The 23,565-nt window shown below is 43.6% G+C and overlaps 1 protein-coding gene across 1 annotated transcript in view; it reads right to left on the bottom strand.

The window, feature by feature from the left end:
* Positions 1-20,236, bottom strand: part of LOC138498010 (mucin-16-like) — an 86,786-nt gene extending 66,550 nt beyond the window's left edge. The window contains exons 1-15 of the mRNA XM_069621835.1: positions 20,098-20,236; positions 19,942-19,977; positions 16,917-17,068; positions 16,759-16,826; positions 16,116-16,288; positions 15,960-15,995; positions 13,504-13,655; positions 11,371-11,438; positions 7,752-7,909; positions 6,074-6,109; positions 5,130-5,296; positions 4,973-5,040; positions 4,309-4,481; positions 1,010-1,045; positions 76-239 (exon numbers count right to left, since the gene is read on the bottom strand). Coding sequence (XP_069477936.1) covers positions 76-239; positions 1,010-1,045; positions 4,309-4,481; positions 4,973-5,040; positions 5,130-5,296; positions 6,074-6,109; positions 7,752-7,909; positions 11,371-11,438; positions 13,504-13,655; positions 15,960-15,995; positions 16,116-16,288; positions 16,759-16,826; positions 16,917-17,068; positions 19,942-19,977; positions 20,098-20,236 — 1,626 coding nt within the window. The remainder of the gene's footprint in view (positions 1-75; positions 240-1,009; positions 1,046-4,308; positions 4,482-4,972; positions 5,041-5,129; positions 5,297-6,073; positions 6,110-7,751; positions 7,910-11,370; positions 11,439-13,503; positions 13,656-15,959; positions 15,996-16,115; positions 16,289-16,758; positions 16,827-16,916; positions 17,069-19,941; positions 19,978-20,097) is intronic.
* Positions 20,237-23,565: the final 3,329 nt, after the last annotated feature.

Here is a 23,565-nt window from a genome sequence, read left to right as displayed (position 1 = left end):
AAAAGCACTTCATGAAAAATCGCTTGTAGGTATAAATAATGGCAGAAAAAGGAAATACCATGCAACCACACTTACCAGAGCTTGCATGACAATGGAAGTGGCGTAGAACTTTGTTGAAGGGGGAGTTGCAGCTAGATCCTCTGTGTAGGGCAAGTTGGTAATGGTGAGGTTTAAGGTGAAGTTTTCGGTCCTGATGCTCTCCACTGGGGTGTTGGTGACTACAATAGGTGGTTCTAGAGCTGGAAGGAAAGAGAAATACAGACAGTGATGTGGACACTGGGAGTTGTCTGATGTAGCGCCATTCCTGAGCCTGGGGCACAGGATACCTGCAGTCCATTGCTGTATATTGCCCGGCGAATGTCCTCATAAACATCATGTCTCGCTCACAAGACCTGTTTGACTACAGGTTCCCTATAGCCACTCTTGTGATATTAAGCGCAATGTCCTCCAGTAGATCCCAGCACCCAGCAGCTCCACCGGGGAGCATCGACATATTCCCTGTACCGGAAATCTATCATGACAAACCTACATGAACACTCAAGTAAAAATAACGAAATTCTTAAGTTGCGGCTGCATTATTGGATCATGAACGACTGCTAATTATATCAGACCAGATCAAAACAAGATCTGCGTCCAATGGTGGCCCATAATTCTCAGCAAAAGGAGAGAACGTGCCAAATGGCTAAGTGGAAGATGTGTTCAAAATGCTACAAACACAATCTTCTACCTGGAAAAGCACACAATCTGTGTTGAGCACCTGAGAGTGCGGAATAGCTGCATTTCAACACATTCTTGCTCCAGTCAATTTATATTGCTTCTTGGGCAGACATTTTGGAGCCCTCCCCGCCTCCCTTGAAATAAGCCAGCTAAGATGTTTTCAGGCACAGTTTGGTGCCTCCTTGTGTGGGTGGACCCCTGGGCCGCTGCCCTGCCTGACTGTTGCTCCTCGTTACCCTCCTCTGCACTCCTCCAAGAAGGTACACAAATACAAAGTAAATGTCATACTTACTAGTAGCGTGTGTTTCTGGGATGGCCTCATTGTATCCTGGAAATATAAGATGATTCACATCAATATACAGAAATAAATGTTAATAAGACATGTACAAGACATACCATCTGCAAGTCAGATGCCAGGTGGGGCCTTCTTTTGGTAGTTCTAGGCGGTTCCAATATCCTTCATGGCTTGGTTATTCCTCCAGCTCAGGGTCACTGGTTTAAGTCCCTATCACATGGCTGCCTCTCAGAAAATCATTACAATTGCAAATAATTGTGCACAGGCAAAGCCATTTTGTAGGTGTATCGTCTCGGTGGAAAGAGAGCGCCCCTCTTCCACGTATGTTGTGTTCCACAGCACAGGCTGTATGTTCTTCCATGTACTGGCAATGCAGGGAATCTCACACTTACTCTGACCTGGGCGATTTCAGGAACCCAGTTGATTAATTGTGAGTCATCCCTGCATCACGTTTACAAATAGACCCTCAGATACTATTCCAGCATTCCTATGAAATGGCCGTAGAAGGGGGGTTAGTTTTAAGGCGGCCCACACATTCATGCACTGTGTGAGCAGCAGTAATGGGACCCAGAGAAACTGAAGGCTATCCTTCTGTACTACAGCAGCAGCAGAGGGACCCAGAGAAACTGAAGGCTATCCTTCTGTACTACAGCAGCAGCAGAGGGACCCAGAGAAACTCAAGGCTATCCTTTGGTTCTACAGCACCATAAGAGGGACCCTGAGAAACTCAAGGCTATCCTTCTGTTCTACAGCGCAGCAGGGGGACCAGAGAAACTCAAAGCTATCCTTCTGTTCTACAGCAGCAGCAGGGGTTAAAACAAAGAACTGAATACTTTGCAGAGTTATTTGACAATAGTTTTAGTAATGATCCCAATTACATATGGTACAAAATGAGAAATGGATACACATCGATTTTGATCAACCGTGTTATTTCCTTTTTAAAAACAGTATGTGATTTAAGTTAGACATGTCTTGACTCCTGAATTTTGTTTTAATGTTTGTACTCTTTCTTTTGATGTAATTTAAAGAAATGTGTATATTGCGATTGTGAAAATATTAATGCCTTCTTATCATTCTGTTTCTATTCTTTTGTGACTATTTTGTAAAGGTTTTTGATAAACCATGAACAAATAAACATTAAAAAAAAAATAATAACTCAAGGGTATCCTTCTGTCTACAGCAGCAGCAGGGGGACCAGAGAAACTCAAGGATAGCCTTCTGTTTTACAGCAGCAGCAGGGGGACCAGAGAAACTCAAGGCAATTCTTCTGTTCTACAGCATAAGCAAGGGGGCCAGAGAAACTCAAGGCCATCCTTTGGTTCTGCAGCAGCAACAGGGGACCTGGAGAAACTCAAGGGTATCCTTCTGTTCTACAGTAGTGGCAGAGGGACCCAGAGAAACTCAAGGCAATCCTTCTGGCATGCGCAGGTTCTACCGCATCAGCAGGGATACCCAGAGAGATTCAGGACTATCCTTCTGCTATGTGTGACCGGTATAGCATCAGGACAGGTACCCAGAGAGATTCAAGGGTTTCAGTGGCTTTGTGGGCCCTGCAGAATCAGCAGAGGGACACAGATAAATCGGCGACTATACATCTGCTGTGTGTGGGATCCCCAGACCTATTAGAACTTCTCATTCCTTCCTTCCCTTAATTGAGCTAGTCAGATAGCTCAGTGGACTAAGCATCCATCTTGAAAACTGCTGATCCTGGCTTTCTTTGCTGCAGGATTAATTTAATTCGTTAAGGTAAATATAAGCTATTGGGTCATAGTAATGTCCAGTAAAGAAGACAACACACTGAGAATGCAGTTTGTGGTGTGGGATAGCAAAAAAGTAATTGTTATTTTTGGAATCAATAATGAGATGTGTCTCCCATTGTGTGGGAAGTGTGGCTGAAGTTTATGTTGCATGGCCGATTACCCCCATATTCCCCTAACCCCCTCTTCTTCTTTTTTCTTGAGAGTCTGAGTGCCTGTGCATGGCTGGTGTACTGCACTCTTTTATTTCTGTCAACCTCTCCAATGATACCTTTTGTCAGTGGCAGGTGCTCTGAAGTCAAAATGTGTCATTATGACCCCCATCTATCACACACCTCACACTGTACTTTAATATTATTATTATTATTATTATTATTATTATTATTATTATATTTATTCCATCTGGAACATAGCTTCGAGAAGCAACAGAGCACTTTACAGAGGTGCACAGCAATACAACAATACAGATACATAATGGAGCGCTTTACAGAGGTCACAACAGAACAGATATACAGCGGGGCGTGGGATACAGAGGGGCACAGAGTAGGGGTACATCTCTACCGGCTGGCGGGGAGGAGACGGGCGGGCAGCGTCTAGCGAGTTATGATCCTTGTCCACATGGTAAATGCCAAACATTGTGCGGTTGGTGGTACTTGAGTTTGAATTACGTTTTCCTAAAACATTTATTTTACCCTTTTGCAAATCGAGTGGATATGTTAGGCTCGTAAGAAGGGACTTTTGCCATGCCCAAGGCTTGCAAATTAATTTTGCGTTAGCCTAGTATAAGTGTTGTCCAAGTGCGGATTTCTGCATGCAGGCTTTAAAAAATACACTACTATGTTTTCTTGATGCACCTGATGTGTTGTCTTTCAATGTCCTAAGTAGTCTAGCCCTGTGGCAGAGAGACTCCTACAGATAAATATCCCAAACAACTTCCAAACCTCCCGTCCTTGCCTGGGGCGTCAAAAACACTCAAAGAGTACCTCTTACAAGAAGACAACAGTTTGGGGGATGCCCTGTTGTAATATTGCAAACATGTTACTGTTTTACATACACAAGGTGAAGAAGGATTAGCACAGAAAGGGCTGTCCACTTGAATGTGGCAGGTTTCAGCTGTGATGACCCTTCTTGGCCAACGGCAGATGCACATCTGTTACTGAATCAAGGCATTATCTGGGTAGTTACATGTCCCCTTACCATCAACATAGAGGCTATATTTGTCCAGATGGCAGCTGCCCAACATTGTGATGTTGATGTTCTTCTGTTTGATCTCCTCTTAGTTGGCCACTGTGTCAAACTGGGCTGTGCTACTTCTATTTGCCAGCATTCATTTTGAGGATAGGTTGGAGGTGCATGCAAATTATCTGGCCTGGTCTGGTTCCTTGTTCCCTTCATTATTTGGTAGTCATAAATTCCTTTCAAAGCTAGAGCCTGCAGAAGATTGGCACAGCTCCCCGTGCCATGGCTCATTAACCAAAGACACATCCCCCCTCTAACATAGAATTCTTGTATTAAAACTGCTGTTACAGGTCCTCTTACCATCAACATAGAGACTATTTGGGTCCATATGGTAGTTGCCCAACAAGGTGATGTTTGTGGTCTTCTGTTTGATCTCCTGGTAGATGGCCACTTTGTCAAACTGGGGTCCGGTGGCCTCTTTCTTCAGTGTGCAGATGGCATTCAGCTTGGTCTGTGACTCAGCAGTGCCTTTGCTACGAGAGAGAAATGGGACGGCATGAGATCACAGTCGATGGAATCAAGAAGAGCAACTGGATTGCCAAGTGCAGTGTCCATGTATAGATTACTGCATGATAGGGTCATTCTGTCATGACCAACCATAGGATGAAGCCACCCAGCACCCCACAGCTGGCATGGTGCTTGCACAGCTTCATCACTCGTCTAAGTAGGCCCACATTCTCCAATTGGCCTCTTAGACCCTGCACTCCCTGCCGATTGATTTGCAGACATTGGCGCACAAGCAGGAAGCACATGCTAACCAATAGGCCTTGCAGTGGAAGAATCATGCACATAGACCATGGCCAATGATATGATAGGATATGATATGATATGATATGATATGGCATTTATAGCGCGCCTATACACAAGTGTTTCAAGACACCTCCCTAGTCAGTCAAGTCTGGCCCGGGTTCGTCATTGTCACATATCTCGTCCCGTGGCCTGAGAACACAAGCTCCCAGCTTACCTGAATGAGTCAATGCTGCAGCCCTGGTACTTTGCTCCGATGCTGCTGTTCTTTAAGACAGAGTCAATCTGGAAGTGATTACAAAAAGCACTTCATGAAAAATCGCTTGTAGGTATAAAGAATGGCAGAAAAGGAAATACCATGCACCCACACTTACCAGAGCTTGCATGACAATGGAAGTGGCGTTGAACTTTGTTGACGGGGGAGTTGCAGCTAGATCCTCTGTGTAGGGCAAGTTGGTAATGGTGAGGTTTAAAGTGAAGTTTACGGTCCTGATGCTCTCAACTGGGGCGTTGGTGACTACAACAATAGGTGGTTCTACAGCTGGAAGGAAAGAGAAATACAGACAGTGATGTGGACACTGGGAGTTGTCTGCTGTAGCGCCATTCCTGAGCCTGGGGCACAGGATACCTGCAGTGCATTGCCGCATAGTGCCCAGCGAATGTCCTCATTAACATCCTGTCTCGCTCACAAGATCTTTTTGACTAGAGGTGCCCTATAGCCACTCTTGTGATATTAAGCGCAATGTCCTCCAGTAGATCCCAGCACCCAGCAGCTCCACCCGGGAGCATCGACATATTCCCCGTTCCAGAAATCTATCATGACAAACCTACATGAACACTCAAGTAAAAATATCGAAATTTTTAAGTTGCGGCTGCATTAATGGATCATGACGACTTCTAATTATATCAGACCAGATGAAAACAACATCTGCGTCCAATGGTGGCCCATTTATTTTAATTCTCAGCAAAAGGAGAGAACGTGCCAAATGGCTAAGTGGAAGAGTTGTTCAAAATGCTTCAAACTCAATCTTCTACCGGGAAAAGCACACAATCTGTGTTGGGCACCTGAGAGTGTGGAGTAGCTGCATTTCAACAAATTCTTGCTCCAGTCAATTTATATTACTTCTTAGGCAGACATTTTGAAGCCCCCCCACTTTCCTTGAGATAAGTCAACTTTGATGTTTTCAGGTACAGTTTAGAGCCTTTTTGTCTGGGTGGATCCCCCCCCCCCGCTGCCCTGCCTGACAGTTTCTCCTCGTGACCCTCCTCTGCACTCCTCCAAGAAGGTACACAAATACAAAGTAAATGTTATACTTACTAGTAGCGTGTATTTCTGGAATGGCCTCATTGTATCCTGGAAATAAAAGATGATTGACATCAATATACAGAAATAAATGTTAAGACATGTTAACTACAAGACATACAAACTGTGAAAGTGCATGATAAGAGACAATTACAAAATGCTGCAGAGTGAGTGCTACTTAGAATGGGAACATATGTATGTGTGTCACCAGCAGTACGTTTATAACACTGGTTGAATGCCGCATGCCAAGTCTCATGTTGGGCAATGCATATGTAGACTGAGCTTCCCAGGCTATCAGACCTTCCTTCTCCAACAGTCCTAAGATTCACACAAGGCCATTTACTAATCTAACCTAATTAACTTGCAATACCCAGTGTATTGCTATGGCTGTACACATGCCAACTCCCAAATAGACAGATATCTAAAAAGCTTTATATGTATTTTGAAAGGATATTGGTGCTTTTGAAACAAAGTATATGCATGGATGAAAATTATGACACGAAAAGAAACCATTATTTTCAGGTAGTGCTTGGAACTCAAAGGGGTAACAGATATCACAGCTATATTACCCTCACATCCAAATCTGGAAGCTGTTGAAATCCGTACATATGCTTCAAAGTTATAAACATTTTAACCTTTCAATGTTAGAGTGAACGTTGTGAAAAATGAAATGAACAGCCAGGCCATAGCGCATTATGTACTTGGTTGTCCAGGTATACACCACTTTCATCACAGCCATATTTGTCAAACATAAAGATCTGTAGTCTTTCTTGTGTTCCCAAAATGCACTTTGATTTTATTTAAAGCAGCCTGGACTGGACTTGGTGCTATTTATACCGTTCCCCTTTCTCATTTGGTTATATAAAAAGAGTACAATAGTTGTGTACAAGATTTTTCATCTTGCAATGATAACCTTCTAAGTATTTTCTATTTTTATTCAAAATGTTGCTGTTAGAAAATGTGCTTTCCTGAGTAAGATAACATTCATGTTGTCTCAGTAAGATCAAATTTATGTTACGTTACTCTGAGAGAGAAAGAGAGAGAGAGATTGAGAGAAAGATTGAGAGTGAGAGAGAGAGATAAAGAGAGAAAGAGATAAAGAGAAAGACAGAGAGAGAGAGGATGCAGAGGATGAACCGTTGGATCATCATTTGATACTCCATGTCCAGCTGGTGACAGCGAGCTTAAAAAGGCCCAGTTAACATAATGTAACATAACACAACATACGATAACACAACCTAAAATCCTATTTGGTAGCATTCCCAAAACAGCTTGCCCAAAGGGAAAAACAGGAGTAGAAATCCGGTGTCACATAGCCACTGAACCGCATCCCCTTCTGATTAAATCCCAATTGGTTTAGGATTAGCAAGTGTGCATTCTGTAGTGAAGCCTAATGCCAGCTAGCCCTCCTACAGTCCACCCCCATCCACGAGCTCCCTCCCTCCCCGATGTAAAGGGGGAAGGTTGATAAATCTGCAGCTGGTAGGAGTTGGTCATAATCAGAACCATTATTCTTAGACCCTCTTAAAAGGTTAGCTTAAAAACGAACATGAACCCAAAATCTGAAAGAGACAAAAGGTCTTTCTTACCATTGTCCGACCACACCAGAATGCCTTCTGGGAATATTGCACCCACTGAATCCCAACACTTGCACTCTTCACTTTAACTTAGGAAAGGGATCTGTGGTTCTCACCGTTCACGTAGAGGCTGCTTTTGTCCATGTCGTAGGCATTTAATTTGGTAATGCCCTCAGTTTTGTTACTGATCTCCCGGTAGAGTGCCACCTTGTCAAACGTGGGTGACGTAGAGCTATTTCTGTACATACAGACCATCTTCACTTTGGTGCCGGCACTGTTGAAGAACCAAAAAGGGAATATTTGTTCTTGATGAGCTTGGAGAGTGCACTGCAAGGAGTACTGCACCTGGATGCTTAGAATGCACATAGCTATGGCACACTCATTCCATGGACGTATTCCACCCTGCACTCTAATGATGTAATCTGTGTTCTCCACATCCCTCTGTCACTGCCCTTGTACATGCCAATGGATCTTCACTCTTGCCTCACATCCCGGGGCTTATTCCTGCCTTGGCATCACTCACCTTCCCACACATCTCCATCCAACCTCTGTGTTGGTTTTAACTGATCTCCATAGAACCAGCTCCAGGACATTATTAATGTGTCACTCACTCCCGTGCCTTGGCTTCATGCACTTCAATGGTACATGAATGATCCCATCTCATGCCTTCTGCATTGCATTGCCTCTCATCAATTCGCAAATCGCTGATCTCAGATGCTTCAATCAAGTATCACTCATTCCCACATTGCAGCCTAACATGCATCATTGGAGTCTGTCCACTTCCCATAAAACGCTTTTTATGGAGTCTTACACCTGCCCACATAACTGCCACAAATTCTTCATTGGGGTCAGATTTATTCTCAACCAGGACGTGGGCAGCGGCCAGTGCCTAGGAATGAAGAATGCTGCAAACAGGCCGCTCTAAATGGTGCACTGCTAAATGCTTGCAGTGTGTGTGCATCAGAGCAAGCACAAAGAGGGGAAAAAAGAAAGCAAAAAGAATAAAGCCAGCAAGAAACGAAAAAGGAGCAACAACAACTGTAGACAATGCTGTGAGCCCAGGGGTGGGACATGCTATAGTGCAAAGTTAGAACAGATACATCATCACAGAGCAGTGTGTAAACGTGTGGGCTTGGGATGGGGAGATACCCCTACAGACAACACAGATATGCAAAACATGCCTTCTCCCATGATGTGTCTTCCCACACCAGGTGAACCACTTACACAATGGAAGCACCGAATGAACCCTTGTGACCCTTATGCCAATGCTGTTTATGGAGAAAGTTATGGGATAGTGAAAATATCTCTATTAATGCACTTCCTTTGAAATGCAGGCCAAAGAAAATGTGCAGGTGTACCAGAACCGCCTGCATACCAGTATATCCACATGCCGTTCAGCCTGGTTTGAGTTGCCTCACACTTCAGGCTTGCCATGTAAAGGCTGTCCAGTCAGAGAACAAAGTACCAGGACTGTTTCTCAAGATTACACCCTGGGGTCTGACAAGGTCAGCTGAGAAAAAACCAAAGATTATAAAGAATACTAGAGATGATATCAGAGTCGGAAATAACCCTTATCAGGTAAAAATGCAAGGTTAATCGAGACCTCATTGAATACCGTCCTAGGGCATATAATAAAGGGCCAGGGTACTCCAGCGTGATGTACTAACCAACATCAGAAACAACCTCTTATCATTCTTGGGCATGGCCGAATAGTGTTCCTACTTCATACCCAATTCTGTGGAGAATGAGTTCAATGTATGGAGGTTGATAAGGAAAGGATGTAGACCGTAGATTGGTACAAACCAAGCGGCTGGGAAGTTACGGATATGAAATCAGATCTGGAGAATGTACCTTCATTGCATTGGAAGCCAATGGCTGTGTCCCAACCAGAGTGAGACCTTGATGTAGCTGAAAAACAATCCTTAAGGGAGATCAGGGAGTGCGCCAGGAAGAAAAGCTGCGACAGGATGTTGCTTAAGAGCCTGAGGTTGTAAGGGTTGTGCCCCATAAGCGATCAAATACCTATGGAAGGGAGTCATGTGGAAAGAGGATCATTCCCTTTGTAGGCCCACGTAAGCACGTTGGGTCATTGGGACATGAAGGCCACTAAGGGATGATCAAGAAGTGCACCCAATGCGGATATTGGTTCGCATTGTGCAATTTCCGCATTGTCGGTGCAGTCAGGGAGTACGTGCAGTGGGAAACCAGTCAAAAGGCGTGTCAGGCTCACCCCCACCTACGACCCAGGTGAGGGGACCCAAATTGCTTGGTACAAGGAATGGAGCTAATAGGTTCTATATGTAGCAGGGACATAGCTATGTACTGCATACTTCTCAATAATTCATTGACATGATGGGTAGAAATATCAATAACCAAAGGAATTTATATCAGAAACATTATCTCCTTTTTGGATGAGGTGTTTAAAAGAGAAGGCTTCTGAATGGTTCTACTGACTGATAACAGCGGACAGAAGAAATGAGGTGGTGCCTGGGGGGGAAATGGAATAGGGCACTTTATCATCCATATACATATGACACTGTCAAGAGGTTTGACAAAGTCATGAAAGATAGTATCCGTTGGGCTTGATCAACAAATCTAGACTGAAAGAAGGTGGTGATGGACACCGTAGTAGCCCACAAATATACCCCTTAGTCCACCACCCAAATATCCCCTATTCAAAGTGATTCAGTGCACTAAACCCAACGCAAAGCTAAACCCCCAACCCCATGGGTCAGGGAGGGGGGGGCACCAGATTGAATATGCACTACAGAGAGGTAAGGCAAGAATTCAGGTCAGAGCCAAACTTCCCCTTTCATTACGGTAGGTTCCCTTTCAGTGCTCTAAACTGGTGAGGGTTGGGAAGGTCCTATACAACAAAATGTTAACAAGTGACAGTAAGGCTTGGAACCTGGAGAGGGTAGCATACTTGAGCCAGCACTGTTGCCCGAAGAGGACCGGGCTAGGGATGTCACTCATGGACGTGTAAATGTCCTAACCAAGCAAGGGACCTGAGAGTGGAAGAGTGTGCATGAGGCCCGTCTGCCTCCAGAACTATGTGATCTAACTCCACTTTCACCAAAAAGATAATTGTCATGGGAAAAGGTAGATGTGGAGCATTTTATGTACATGCATTACAGAACCCATGTGAGTTCCTGTCCATAGCGATTCCACCTCGTCAGTTGATCCAGGCTCGCTGTGGGGCTTTATCGCTCTATCTTACTAAAGACGTTCACACCAACCAGCAATCTGTCTGTCGCTAAATTCAAACACTATATGGAGAATAGACTACAGCCTGACCCAGTTCATAATTTCTCGTCGAGGCAAGGTGTCATCAAAGCCAGTCTGCAGTTTATAACAGTTGCTAGTAGCAGGCTTATTATTGGGTAGTGGGCGTTCTAGGATAAAATGGAATCACTTCCGAGCACCTCAGCCAGTCAAGCCAATGAAGAGAGGGAGAGACAGAAAATGGAGGAAAAGCGTTCCAGCAGCAGTTTAACCCCACAGGGCAAACGTACAGCACATGTTGGAATGCTGTTGGGTGACTACACCCAGGGAGAGAGTTTACCAGGAGGAAAGGTTGAAATGATTGATAAAGGAAGGGGGCACAGTACCGGGCTCATTTAAGTTCAGAAGATTAAGGGCTCGCTACTAGTCATATGTTTTTTTTAGAAGGACGTTTTTTTAGGTCTTGCATGAAAGCAATGAAGAAGGGAGAAAGTTGCACCCCGGCCATACCTGAACGTCTGTACAGTGCACCCAGAAAAGGCAGGTCCCAGGCTCGTGCTGTTCAACAGAGGGTCGATCTGTACAGTGATGACATTAAGAAGACAAAACATAAGACAAGTGCAGGTCAAAGTCAAATTTTTAAAAAACTTTACTTTAAAGAGAGTCACAACAGGCAAGGGCCAGTACAAGTTCAACATGTTATCACAGCATATAGTATCTTTGAACTCTAACCCTGTATCACATGACATTAGGTAAGAAATTAGGGGGTAGACACGGTGAGGGTTCATTGTCGGTAGCAAGTTACAGAGGTAATCCCTGTTTGGAGCCCAGATATCCTTCGGGGGACAGGTGGCAGCCACTGTTAACACATATTGGTCTTCACACTCGTTTACCATCGCCAGATCTTTCAGAAAGTCTTCAAGGCGGGGGGAGGTGGGGTTGCGGGTGGGAGGCATGTGCAGATTTCCAGATAAAGACCGTTTAGCAATCACACAGCCAATATAGAAAAGACGTCTGGTAGATTCAGCTGTCTTCCCTTTTTTTATTTATTTTAAATTGCAAACAATGTATGTCACAGCGTTTTTCTTCTATTGTTTGGCATAAGGAAACGCACCAACATTTTGTGGGGTCCATTTTGGTGGAAGAGGTATGTAATAAGCATGCCCAAAAAGCATGAGTAAAACGTTAAGAGACCCCGTGATTTCAATGGATTTGCAAAGCAGAGTGGAGGGATAGAATGTCACCCAGTCCACCATACAAATACAACAGCATCCCGGCCGCATCTGATTTTGATGTGGGTGGAGTTGCTATAGATGTGGCAGAGGCGTCGCTAGGGGGGGAGGGACGGGGTTGAGGGGCCTTTTGGTTGTAGCCCCAGATAGAAGCTCAGGGGCTACAGCCAAAAGACTAGCGAGCCCGAGTCCCGAGAGTCCTGACATTAGCGCAGCCCCACTTTTCTTCTTGACCTGGCAACACCCCTATGCAGGTGGCTAGGGATGCCTCCCACCATCATGCATGCACTTGACAAGAGGCAGTTTATACTCAGGTGCAAAGATGCCCAGTAACCTGTGACCACCACCAGGGTTTCAGTGCACGGTTATGCAATCATTGTTGCAAGGAGGTGACTTCATGCAGGGAAGTGCATTTCATATGCGTTCCAGTCCGTGCAATGTCTGGACACATGTAAGATGACCCCTTTGTGACAACCGGTGAGGTCATGGTACAGGACAATCCCACAAGTATGGAGCAGAATGGCCATTGCATTAGAAGAGGGAGGTTCAGCCGCTGAATGTCTCGCCAAAGAAGCGAGAGGTGGTCATCGCAGCGTGGACACCAACATACATCCCTGCATTATAAGAATGCGGCCTATGCAAAGGGCCTACTGGCACAGCCGTACAGTTTAAAAGTAATCCAAGTAACCGGTGTGCTTCTGCCACAGTTGGGTAGCATGATGAGCTCACGCAATGGCTGTAAGACTCTGTCTCTCACACAGATCATCCAGAGGCCAGTGGGTAGTGCCAGTGCAGCCCTCCACCCCCTCTGCCCACTCTCACCCAGCTTGCACAGGAGAACTTCTTGGGGTTGGTTGGGACTTTATCGTCCATGGTCTCATTGTTTTGCCAAAGGGTTGAATGGCAATTTAAGTCCAAAGGGTCATTGCCTGCTCAGTTATGACCCCCCCTGCCGCTCTTTACTCCCAAATAATGTACATTTATGCAGCGAGGTCTGAAGTCTTTCGACTGACTTTTTCTGGGCTGGAGCTATCAGGTAAAATCCTGGGGGGGGTGGGGGGGCGAGTGGATAAAAGTCCCCTGGCTTCATCCCAGCCAGGTAAAGGCCCAATCTCTACATGTGTTAGACTCAGATCTGAGCTGCATCTCACTCTGCGCCTGGGCTTCCTATGAACTTAAGCATAGAGTGTAAAGCGCTGAGTCCAATTCACAAGGAGACTTTCGCAGCACTCATATGTAATAAAACAGAGAGAGAGAGAGAGAGAGAGAGCCTGGGCCAATGATAGCCAGGTCAAGCTAGTGTATTCAAATACCAGTTTGTAGGCTGTTTGGATTCCCCAACCCCAACACTAATAAACAGAGCAGGTATGAAATAATTTGAGTTTGCTGATGTCAGTTAAGCAAGACCTACCAGAGCTGTCGTTATCATCTCCGTGATGTTGAAGAGGGTGGAGCCAGGTTTCTCCATGCCAGAAGTGAATAGCAGGTCGGTGAGCGTGAAATTAAGGGTGAACTGAGCTTCAACTGGAACCAGAGCTGGTGCTGTTGGTGTTGTTTTCATGGCTGGAAGGAAGGGGACATTGTCATTTGTATATGTATTTAATGAAGTTTTAGAAGGCGCCAGCTGGACTGCGCAGAAGACTTTGTAGAGCTCCAAGAGGATGACGGGAGCGGGGGTCGGGGGTGTGGGTGTGGGTAGGGGAGAAGAACAGAGGCAACAGAGCAGAGTAATAAAAGGTTATTCACAGTTCTGGAGATTACAGACCAGTGTAAATGCAAAGAGCGAGGTGGGCAGAAGTGCAGAAGCTGGGAAGCCTAACATGACTGCTTACAATTGCAAGGCCCGTGCAATCGACACATGGAACAGAAGGGGAGGGGAGCAGAAAGGGAGAACACCAACAAACATATCAACAATAATGTGTGAGTTGTATATGCAGAGACATATGTGATGTGCCTGGACCTCGGTTATTGCTAATGTATTAAGTTTCAGATTAACAACCAAATCAATAAGATAGCTAAGTTGTCATGGCATTATGGTATAACCGTGATCAACAATTTGTAAGGGCCCACTCAGAAGACCAGTTACAAAAGTTGTTTGACAGTGTTTCGGCCTAATTTGTATAGTAATGTTTCGTAACACAAGTGTATTAGTCCCCATAGATTACAACATTGGAAAGCTATCAGTTCCACTGCGGACAATACAGTGGCAGAGAGAGGGCAATAACGTCAATTATGGGCCTTCCACTTCAACATTCTCTGGCTAGTCTCTTGTCTCGTTCTGTTTATGACAGAGCATTCTAGCTGCTATCTCTGAAGGCTGCCATGTTCTAAGAGCATTGGAGCCCTAACTCCTATGTCGGCCATTACATGCCCTCCCAATTAGCATATCTAATTTGACGGATGGGCATATGGTGGCTGGGTCATATGGTAGCTTGGGACTTAATGTTATAACATCAATTGATTTTTGTTTTTGCTCCGGTCAGAGAAACCTCCTTGCACTAGTTCGTAGTCAGGACCCCAGAAGGGGCCGCCAGACTGGGGATTTTTTCATATGTGGTTTGCGGGTTTCTTTTGTACCACTTAAAAAATCGGCATGCAGATGATCGTGTAGGAGGTACTTGAAACAAAACACCACAACATGTCGAATTTAATTGTAAAGGAGAATATTTCGAGGCTTGTTCAGGGGTTGGTTTATCTGGTGTCTCGATTATTTTGCCATTTTTTGAGGCAGCTTCCTTCTTACAGAAATAATTGTTTTACAGGCTAATGGTTGCCTTTGTATTTAAAGTTAACTTGCTGCAACTCAATCGACAATCAATGGTCATTATCATGTAAGACTCACTGGTAGTGCTGGTTGCAGGGGTTGCTTCATTTGTCTATCAAAATACTATTGGTTATAAACCAATAGGATATTGATAAGAAAGCTTTATAGGGATTCTGCATTCTGAGTGCTAGGCATATCAGGTCATATCTCTGTCCCTATTATGCATCTATGTAGCTGAAAGTCTGAAGGAAGGAGAGCCACAGTGATTCAGAGCCTGGTGGAGAGACTGGTAGGGAGGGCAGTGCTTTCAACTAGACATTCTGTGTGATTGTGGTGTGTTCTCTTTGGGCCCACTGACAAGCTATCCATAATATTGGCTGAAAACATCAAGCTTGTGTTTCAATGAGAGCATGTGCAGTAAAATATTTAATGTGCCCACGATCTGTTGATTTTAATTAGTAAATCTCAATGTGAGATTTACAAAAGAACATGTAACCAAAACGAGAGCAAAATGCTTACGTTCTATTGGTCATATGAGAAGGACCATACACATAACCTTGATCAACCATCTATAGGGGCCTACTCAGAAATCTAGTTCAGACAGCGTCTCAGTGGGATTTCATCTAGTTACTGTGGAGTCCATTTTCAAGAGCAAAAACAGAAGAAAACCAAAATGTATTAAACACAGCATAGCAGATCGCAAAGTTTGTTTTTGCTCTGACCTTAGGAATCTTGTGCGGCTTTGACACAGTCAAGACCAAGGAAAGGTCTTAAGCTACTTGGAGTAGCCTCGGGATGGGGACCTTCTGTGGTGTGAAAAATCATCATGCACATGATAGTGTGAGAGCTACCTGTAGCAAGTCACCACATAATGTGGGGGTTTAGATGTGAAGGAGAACATTTTGAGAATTGATACACAGTGGGATAATCTGGTGCCTGCATTTTTCAGCAATCAACAAACTGCTGGAGATGGCTTCCTTTATTATTGAAATAGCTGTCTCAGGCCTAAAGGAATAGGAACTACTTCACAATAAAAGTTACATTTCTGCATCTCTATGATCAGGGTATCAGACACTCAGGAGCTGTCATAATGCAATACTCACTGGTAGTGCTGGGCACAGGTCTGGCTTCATTGTAACCTGGAAGTTGAAAGACATGCAGAGTTAGTGACTTGGAGGGAGGAGAAAATGGGAAGACAGCAAAATGGATCAGAGGAGAACCATCTCTGGACTCCTTGCCATGCGCAAAAGGTGACTCACCATCGACAAAGAGGCTGGTCTGGTCCAGGCTGTATGGTCCCAACGAAGTGACACCCTGTGTCTGGTTGCTCAGCTCCCGATATATCACTATCCTCTCAAACCTTGGTGCAGAAGAATCGTTCTTGTAGGTGCACACCATACTGACTGCAGTATCACCAGCACTGTTTGCTGACCTGCAATTAAAGCGCATATTGATTTAAGTCTTTCCATTTGATAATAAGACCATGACCCTTCCCACTGGAACATTATCTTTGTCTGTAGGGACAGAGATGTTCTTGTGGTATATTGGAATCCCTCAGTGGGAACCAGTCATCAGTTTGTAGGTGTATTTAAAACATGTTTCACTTAATTTACCTTTCATAGCATGGGCTATTTCTGCCCTAGCCCTATTAGAATTTTAAAGGAATTTCGGGGAATGGGATAATTCTTATCAGTCCACTTTTCAAGCCCTGCAGGTGTTTTGCTGGGAAGATAGGGATGTGATTTTAACACGTCCGACCCTAATCACTGGCCTCACAGATACACCCTTAGATAGAGGAAGACTCCGGCCATTCATTGATGAAGGAAATATATGATCAATATCACAGTATGATGCATTTTCATCTCCTCTTGGATGTGATGGAAACTGAGGCTTGAGACCTACCTGAAGGAAACCACTTTGCAGCCACTGGATGCGGGGCCCAGGTCAGTGTTCTTCAGAAGTGGGTTTAGCTAGATGAAGGAAAAGGGAATTTGTCAAAGATAAACCTCTAGCTGCTAAACATTTGTACTTGAAACAGAGAATCTTAAAGGGCCACCTACCAGAGAGGTCAGAGAGTCCTGAGTCTCGTTGAACTTGGTTGAGGCACGGTCTGCCAGGTCTGAGGTGAATTTCAGGCTAGTCAAGGTGAGGTTCACCTCAAAGTGGGGCTCTGCCGAAATTTGAGATGGTGCTGTTGTGATCGGCATCAAGGCTGTAAGAGATTGAAATGAAGTTGTAGATATGGGAAAAAGAGATGTAACTTCTCTGAAAGCGGAGATATAATGTTTGGCTATATATAGTTAGCAGACCCACTTTGCATATGGTGAAGTGTTTCTGCAACATCGGGCTAGTATACTGCCACACCATCTGGTTGTTTTCAAAATGAGCCAAAACATTCATTTGAGACTGTTTATTATGAAGGAATACTGCGTTGATTGTAATTATATTTAATGTTAATCTATTCTCATCTTTCCCTTATTTTACCAATCTTATTAATTCTTCATTCTCCAACTTTTTCTTTCCCTCCCTCTTTAAGCATTCACTCATTTTTCCAATCTTGAAGAAGCGTTCCCTGGTCCCTTCTAGGCCTGCTAATCTCTGACCGATTTCTCTTTTCCATATTTATCTAAACTTCTTGAGCAGGCTGCTTATGCTCAAGTCTCTGCCTAACTTAACCTTCATTCCCATTTTCCTCCACTTCAATCTGGATTTCAACCTTCTCACTCTACGGAGGCTGCTCTCTTGCATTTCCCAATGCTCTTCTCACAGCTCCTCATTCAATATCATCTTCCTTCCATAATCATCCTTCTAGACCTTTCTGTAGCATTTGATAATGTTGATCACTCTCTTATTATTTCTTATCTTTCAACTTTTTGCTTATCTGGCCCTGTTCTTAAAGGGATCTGCTCTTGTCTTTCTGACGCATCTTACCCAGTGACGTGGCAGGGCACACTTCCCCTTCTCATCCTCTCCTTTATTGCATCCCCCAAGGGTTGGTCCTCAGCCCCCTTCTTTTCTCATTCTATACTGCCCCGCTATCTGCTCTTATTTCATCTTTCAATCTTTCTTTTCATCTTTATTCATTTGACACCCACATCTTCTTTTCCTTCTCTTCTTCCGATGCTACTTCGCACTTCACTATCTCTGTCTTTCCACAGTTCAAAATTGGATGTCTTCCCACTTTCTCCATCTTATTCCTTCAAAGACTGAGGTTCTTTTTGTTCCAGCTACTCCAATCCCCCCTTCTCTTCCTCCTCCCTTTCTCTCCTTTCCTCCTTCTTCTCTAACTTTTGCTTCTGCTCGTAATTTGGGTGTATTCTTTGACCCCTCTCTTTTGGTCTCTTTACATATTTCCTGTACTGCTTGATCCTGCTGCTATTCTCAGTTTAACATTCGTTGTGTTTGACCCTATGTTTCTTTTCATGCTACTAAGCCTCTTCTTTCATGCTTGGTTGTCTCCTGTATCGCTACTGTTTATCTCTCCTTCTTGGTCTTCCTGCCTATCATCTTCTTTCCTTTCATTCTAGCTATAAGTCTTCTGTTTGTCTCCTTTTCTCTCTTTCTCCTTGATCACACCTTCTTTACTTACTATATTGCTTCTTTCATTTGACTCGCGTGTACTTTATCATTTCCTATTGTTTGTCTTTAAGTGTACCCATGGTGTCGCCCCTCCTTATCTTTCTTCACTTGTTTCCTTGTATTCGCCTTACCGGCCTCTTCGTTCCCAGAATCAGTTTCTACTTTCTGTTCCTAAACCACCAGGTGCATCTTTCCATTTCCGAACCTTTGCCCTTCTTGCTCCCAAACATTGGCACGTCCTTCCCCTTTCTATCACTTTCTCTCTCTCTTTCAACTTATTTTTCATCTAAGATTACAGCTCATCTGTTGACACTTCTTTCTAATAACCCAACGTTGTTCTTCCCCCCTCTTCTGATTTTATCTGGACTGCATTGTACATATTGATTATACCGTTGTTATTTCCTTAGTTTTACTGGCACTTTTGGCAAAAAGCGCTATATGAATTCAATAAAAAATATGAATACAAACAAACCTAATGTTTGAAACTGTGCAATGTTGGACCAGTTCTGTTGTTCTGGTAAAATGGCATTGGTTATAAACACATAGGATATTGATAAGAAAGCTTGATAGGGGTCCTGCATTCTGAGTGCTTAGCATATCAGATCATATCTCTGTACCTATTATGCACCCATTTAGCTGAAAACCTGACGTAAGGAGAGCAACAGTGATTCAGAGCCTGGTGGAGAGACTGGCAGGGAGGGCAGTGCTTTCAACTAGACATTCTGTGTGATTTTGGTGTGTTCTCCTTGGGCCCACTGACAAGCTGTCCATAATATTGGCTGAAAATATCAAGATTGTGTTTCAATCAGAGCATGTGCAGTAAAATATTTAATGTGCCCACGATCTGTTGATTTTAATTATTAAATCTCAGTGTGAGATTTACAAAAGAATATGTAACCAATACGAGAGCAAAATGCTCACGTTCTATTGGTCGTATGAAAAGAACCATACACATAACCTTGATCAACCATCCAAAGGGTCCTTCTCAGAAATCTAGTTCAGACAGCTTCTCAATGGGATTTCCACTTAGTTACTGTGGAGTCCATTTCCAAGACAGAAAACAGAAGAAAACCAAAATGTATTAAACACAGCATGGCAGATCACAAAGTTTGTTCTTGCTCTGACCTTAGAATCGTGTGCGGCTTTGACACAGTTAAAACCAAGAAAACGGTCTTAAGCTACTTGGAGTAGCCTCGGCATGGAGACTTTCTGTGGTGTGAAAAATCATCATGCACATGATAGTGTGAGAGCTACCTGTAGCAAGTCACCACATAATGTGGGGGTTTAGATGTGAAGGAGAACATTTTGAGAATTGATACACAGTGGGATAATCTGGTGCCTGCATTTTTCAGCAATCAACAAACTGCTGGAGAAAGCTTCCTTTATTATTGAAATAGCTGTCTCAGGCCTAAAGGAATAGGAACTACTTCACAATAAATGTTACATTTCTGCATCTCTATGATCAGGGTAACAGACACTCAGGAGCTATTATAATGCAATACTCACTGGTAGTGCTGGGCACAGGTCTGGCTTCATTGTAACCTGGAAGTTGAAAGACATGCAGAGTTAGTGACTTGGAGGGAGGAAGAAATGGGAAGACAGCAAAATGGATCAGAGGAGAACCAGCTCTGGACTCCTCGCCATGCGCAAAAGGTGACTCACCATCGACAAAGAGGCTGGTCTGGTCCAGGCTGTATGGTCCCAACGAAGTGACACCCTGTGTCTGGTTGCTCAGCTCCCGATATATCACTATCCTGTCAAACTTTGGTGCAGAAGAATCGTTCTTGTAGGTGCACGCCATACTGACTGCAGTATCACCAGCACTGTTTGCTGACCTGCAATTAAAGCGCATATTGCATTAAGTCTTTCCATTTGATAATAAGAACATGACCCCTCCCACTGGAACATTATCTTTGTCTGTAGGGAAAGAGATGTCCTTGTGGTATATTGGAATCCCTCAGTGGGAACCAGTCATCAGTTTCTAGGTGTATTTAAAACATGTTTCACTTAATTTACCTTTCATAGCATGGGCTATTTTTGCCCTAGCCCTATTGGAATTTTTAAAGGAATTTTGGGGAATGGGATAATTCTTATCAGTCCACTTTTCAAGCCCTGCAGGTGTTTTGCTGGGAAGATAGGGATGTGATTTTAACACGTCCGACCCTAATCACTGGCCTCACAGATACACCCTTAGATAGAGGAAGACCCCGGCCATTCATTGATGAAGGCAATATTTGATCAATATCACAGTATGATGCATTTTCATCTCCTCTTGGATGTGATGGGAACTGAGGCTGGAGACCTACCTGAAGGAAACCACTTTGCAGCCACTGGATGCGGGGCCCAGGTCAGTGTTCTTCAGAAGTGGGTTTAGCTAGATGAAGGAAAAGGGAATTTGTCAAAGATAAACCTTTAGCTGCTAAACATGTTTACTTGAAACAGAGGATCTTAAAGGGCCACCTACCAGAGAGGTCAGAGAGTCCTGAGTCTCGTTGAACTTGGTTGAGGCGGGGTCTGCCAGGTCTGAGGTGAATTTCAGGCTAGTCAAGGTGAGGTTCACCTCAAAGTGGGGCTCTGCCGAAATTTGAGATGGTGCTGTTGTGATCGGCATCACGGCTGTAAGAGATTGAAACGAAGTTGTAGACATGGGAAAAAGAGATGTAACTTCTCTGAAAGTGGAGACATAATGTTTGGCTATATATAGTTAGCAGACCCACTTTGCATATGGTGAAGTGTTTCTGCAACATCGGGCTAGTATACTGCCACACCATCTGGTTGTTTTGAAAATGAGCCAAAACATTCATTTGAGACTGTTTATTATGAAGGAATACTGTGTTGATTGTAATTATATTTGATGTTAATCTTTTATCATCTTTCGCTTATCTTACCAATCTTATTAATTCTTCATTTTCCAACTTTTTCTTTCCCTCCCTCTTTAAGCATTCACTAATGTTTCCAATCCTGAAGAAGCGTTCCCTGGTCCCTTCTAGGCCTGCTAATCTCTGACCGATTTCTCTTTTCCATATTTATCTAAACTTCTTGAGCAGGCTGCATATGCTCAAGTCTCTGCCTAACTTAACCTTCATTCCCATTTTCCTCCTCTTCAATCTAGATTTCAACCTTCTCACTCTACGGAGGCTGCTCTCTTGCATTTCCCAATGCTCTTCTCACAGCTCCTCATTCAATATCATATTCCTTCCATAATCATCCTTCTAGACCTTTCTGTAGCATTTGATAATGTTGATCACTCTCTTATTATTTCTTATCTTTCAACTTTTGGCTTATCTGGCCCTGTTCTTAAATGGATCTGCTCTTGTCTTTCTGACGGGTCTTACTTAGTGATGTGGCAGGGCACACTTCCCCTTCTCATCCTCTCCTTTATGGCATCCCCCAAGGGTCGGTCCTCAGCCCCCTTCTTTTCTCATTCTATACTGCCCCGCTTTCTGCTCTTATTTCATCTTTCAATCTTTCTTTTCATCTTTATTCATATGACACCCACATCTTCTTTTCCTTCTCTTCTTCCGATGCTACTTTGCACTTCACTATCTCTGTCTTTCCACAGTTCAAAATTGGATGTCTTCCCACTTTCTCCATCTTATTCCTTCAACGACTGAGGTTCTTTTTGTTCCAGCTACTCCAATCCCCCCTTCTCTTCCTCCTCCCTTTCTCTCCTTTCCTCCTTCTTCTCTAACTTTTGCTTCTGCTCGTAATTTGGGTGTATTCTTTGACCCCTCTCTTTTGTTCTCTTTACATATTTCCTGTACTGCTTGATCCTGCTGCTATTCTCTGTTTAACATTCGTTGTGCCCGACCCTATGTTTCTTTTCATGCTACTAAGCCTCTTCTTTCATGCTTGGTTTTCTCCTGTATCGCTACTGTTTATCTCTTCTTCTTGGTCTTCCTGCCTATCATCTTCTTTCCTTTCATTCTAGCTATAAGTCTTCTGTTTGTCTCCTTTTCTCTCTTTCTCCTTGATCACACCTTCTTTACTTACTATATTGCTTCTTTCATTTGGCTCGCGTGTACTTTATCATTTCCTATTGTTTGTCTTTAAGTGTACCCATGGTGTCGCCCCTCCTTATCTTTCTTCACTTGTTTCCTTGTATTCGCCTTACCGGCCTCTTCGTTCCCAGAATCAGTTTCTTCTTTCTGTTCCTAAACCACCAGGTGCATCTTCTCATTTCCGAACCTTTGCCCTTCTTGCTCCCAAACATTGGCACGCCCTTCCCCTTTCTATCACTTTCTCTCTCTCTTTCAACTTATTTTTCAAACTAAGATTACAACTCATCTGTTGACACTTCTTTCTAATAACCCAACGTTGTTCTTCCCCCCTCTTCTGATTTTATCGGGACTGCATTGTACATATTGATTATACTGTTCTTATTTTCTTAGTTTTACTGGCACATTTGGTGAAAAGCGCTATATGAATTCAATAAAAATATGAATACAACCAAACCTAGTGTTTGAAACTGTGCAATGTTGGACCTGTTCTGTTGTTCTAGTAAAATGGCATTGGTTATAAACACAGAGGATATTGACAAGAAAGCTTGATAGGGGCCCTGCATTCTGAGTGCTAAGCATATCAGATCATATCTCTGTACCTATTATGCACCTATGTAGCTGAAAACCTGAAGTAAGGAGAGCAACAGTGATTCAGAGCCTGGTGGAGAGACTGGCAGGGAGGGCAGTGCTTTCAACTAGACATTCTGTGTGATTTTGGTGTGTTCTCCTTGGGCCCACTGACAAGCTGTCCATAATATTGGCTGAAAATATCAAGATTGTGTTTCAATCAGAGCATGTGCAGTAAAATATTTAATGTGCCCACGATCTGTTGATTTTAATTATTAAATCTCAGTGTGAGATTTACAAAAGAATATGTAACCAATACGAGAGCAAAATGCTCACGTTCTATTGGTCGTATGAAAAGAACCATACACATAACCTTGATCAACCATCCAAAGCGTCCTTCTCAGAAATCTAGTTCAGACAGCTTCTCAATGGGATTTCCACTTAGTTACTGTGGAGTCCATTTCCAAGACAGAAAACAGAAGAAAACCAAAATGTATTAAACACAGCATGGCAGATCGCAAAGTTTGTTCTTGCTCTGACCTTAGGAATCTTGTGCGGCTTT

Source organism: Ambystoma mexicanum, chromosome 1p (genome assembly GCF_040938575.1).
Source record: "Ambystoma mexicanum isolate Mex_15411 chromosome 1p, UKY_AmexF1_1, whole genome shotgun sequence".
NCBI lineage: Eukaryota > Metazoa > Chordata > Amphibia > Caudata > Ambystomatidae > Ambystoma > Ambystoma mexicanum.
The sequence above is the reverse complement of the archived record's forward strand: the minus strand, read 5'-3'. Positions and strand labels throughout refer to the sequence as shown.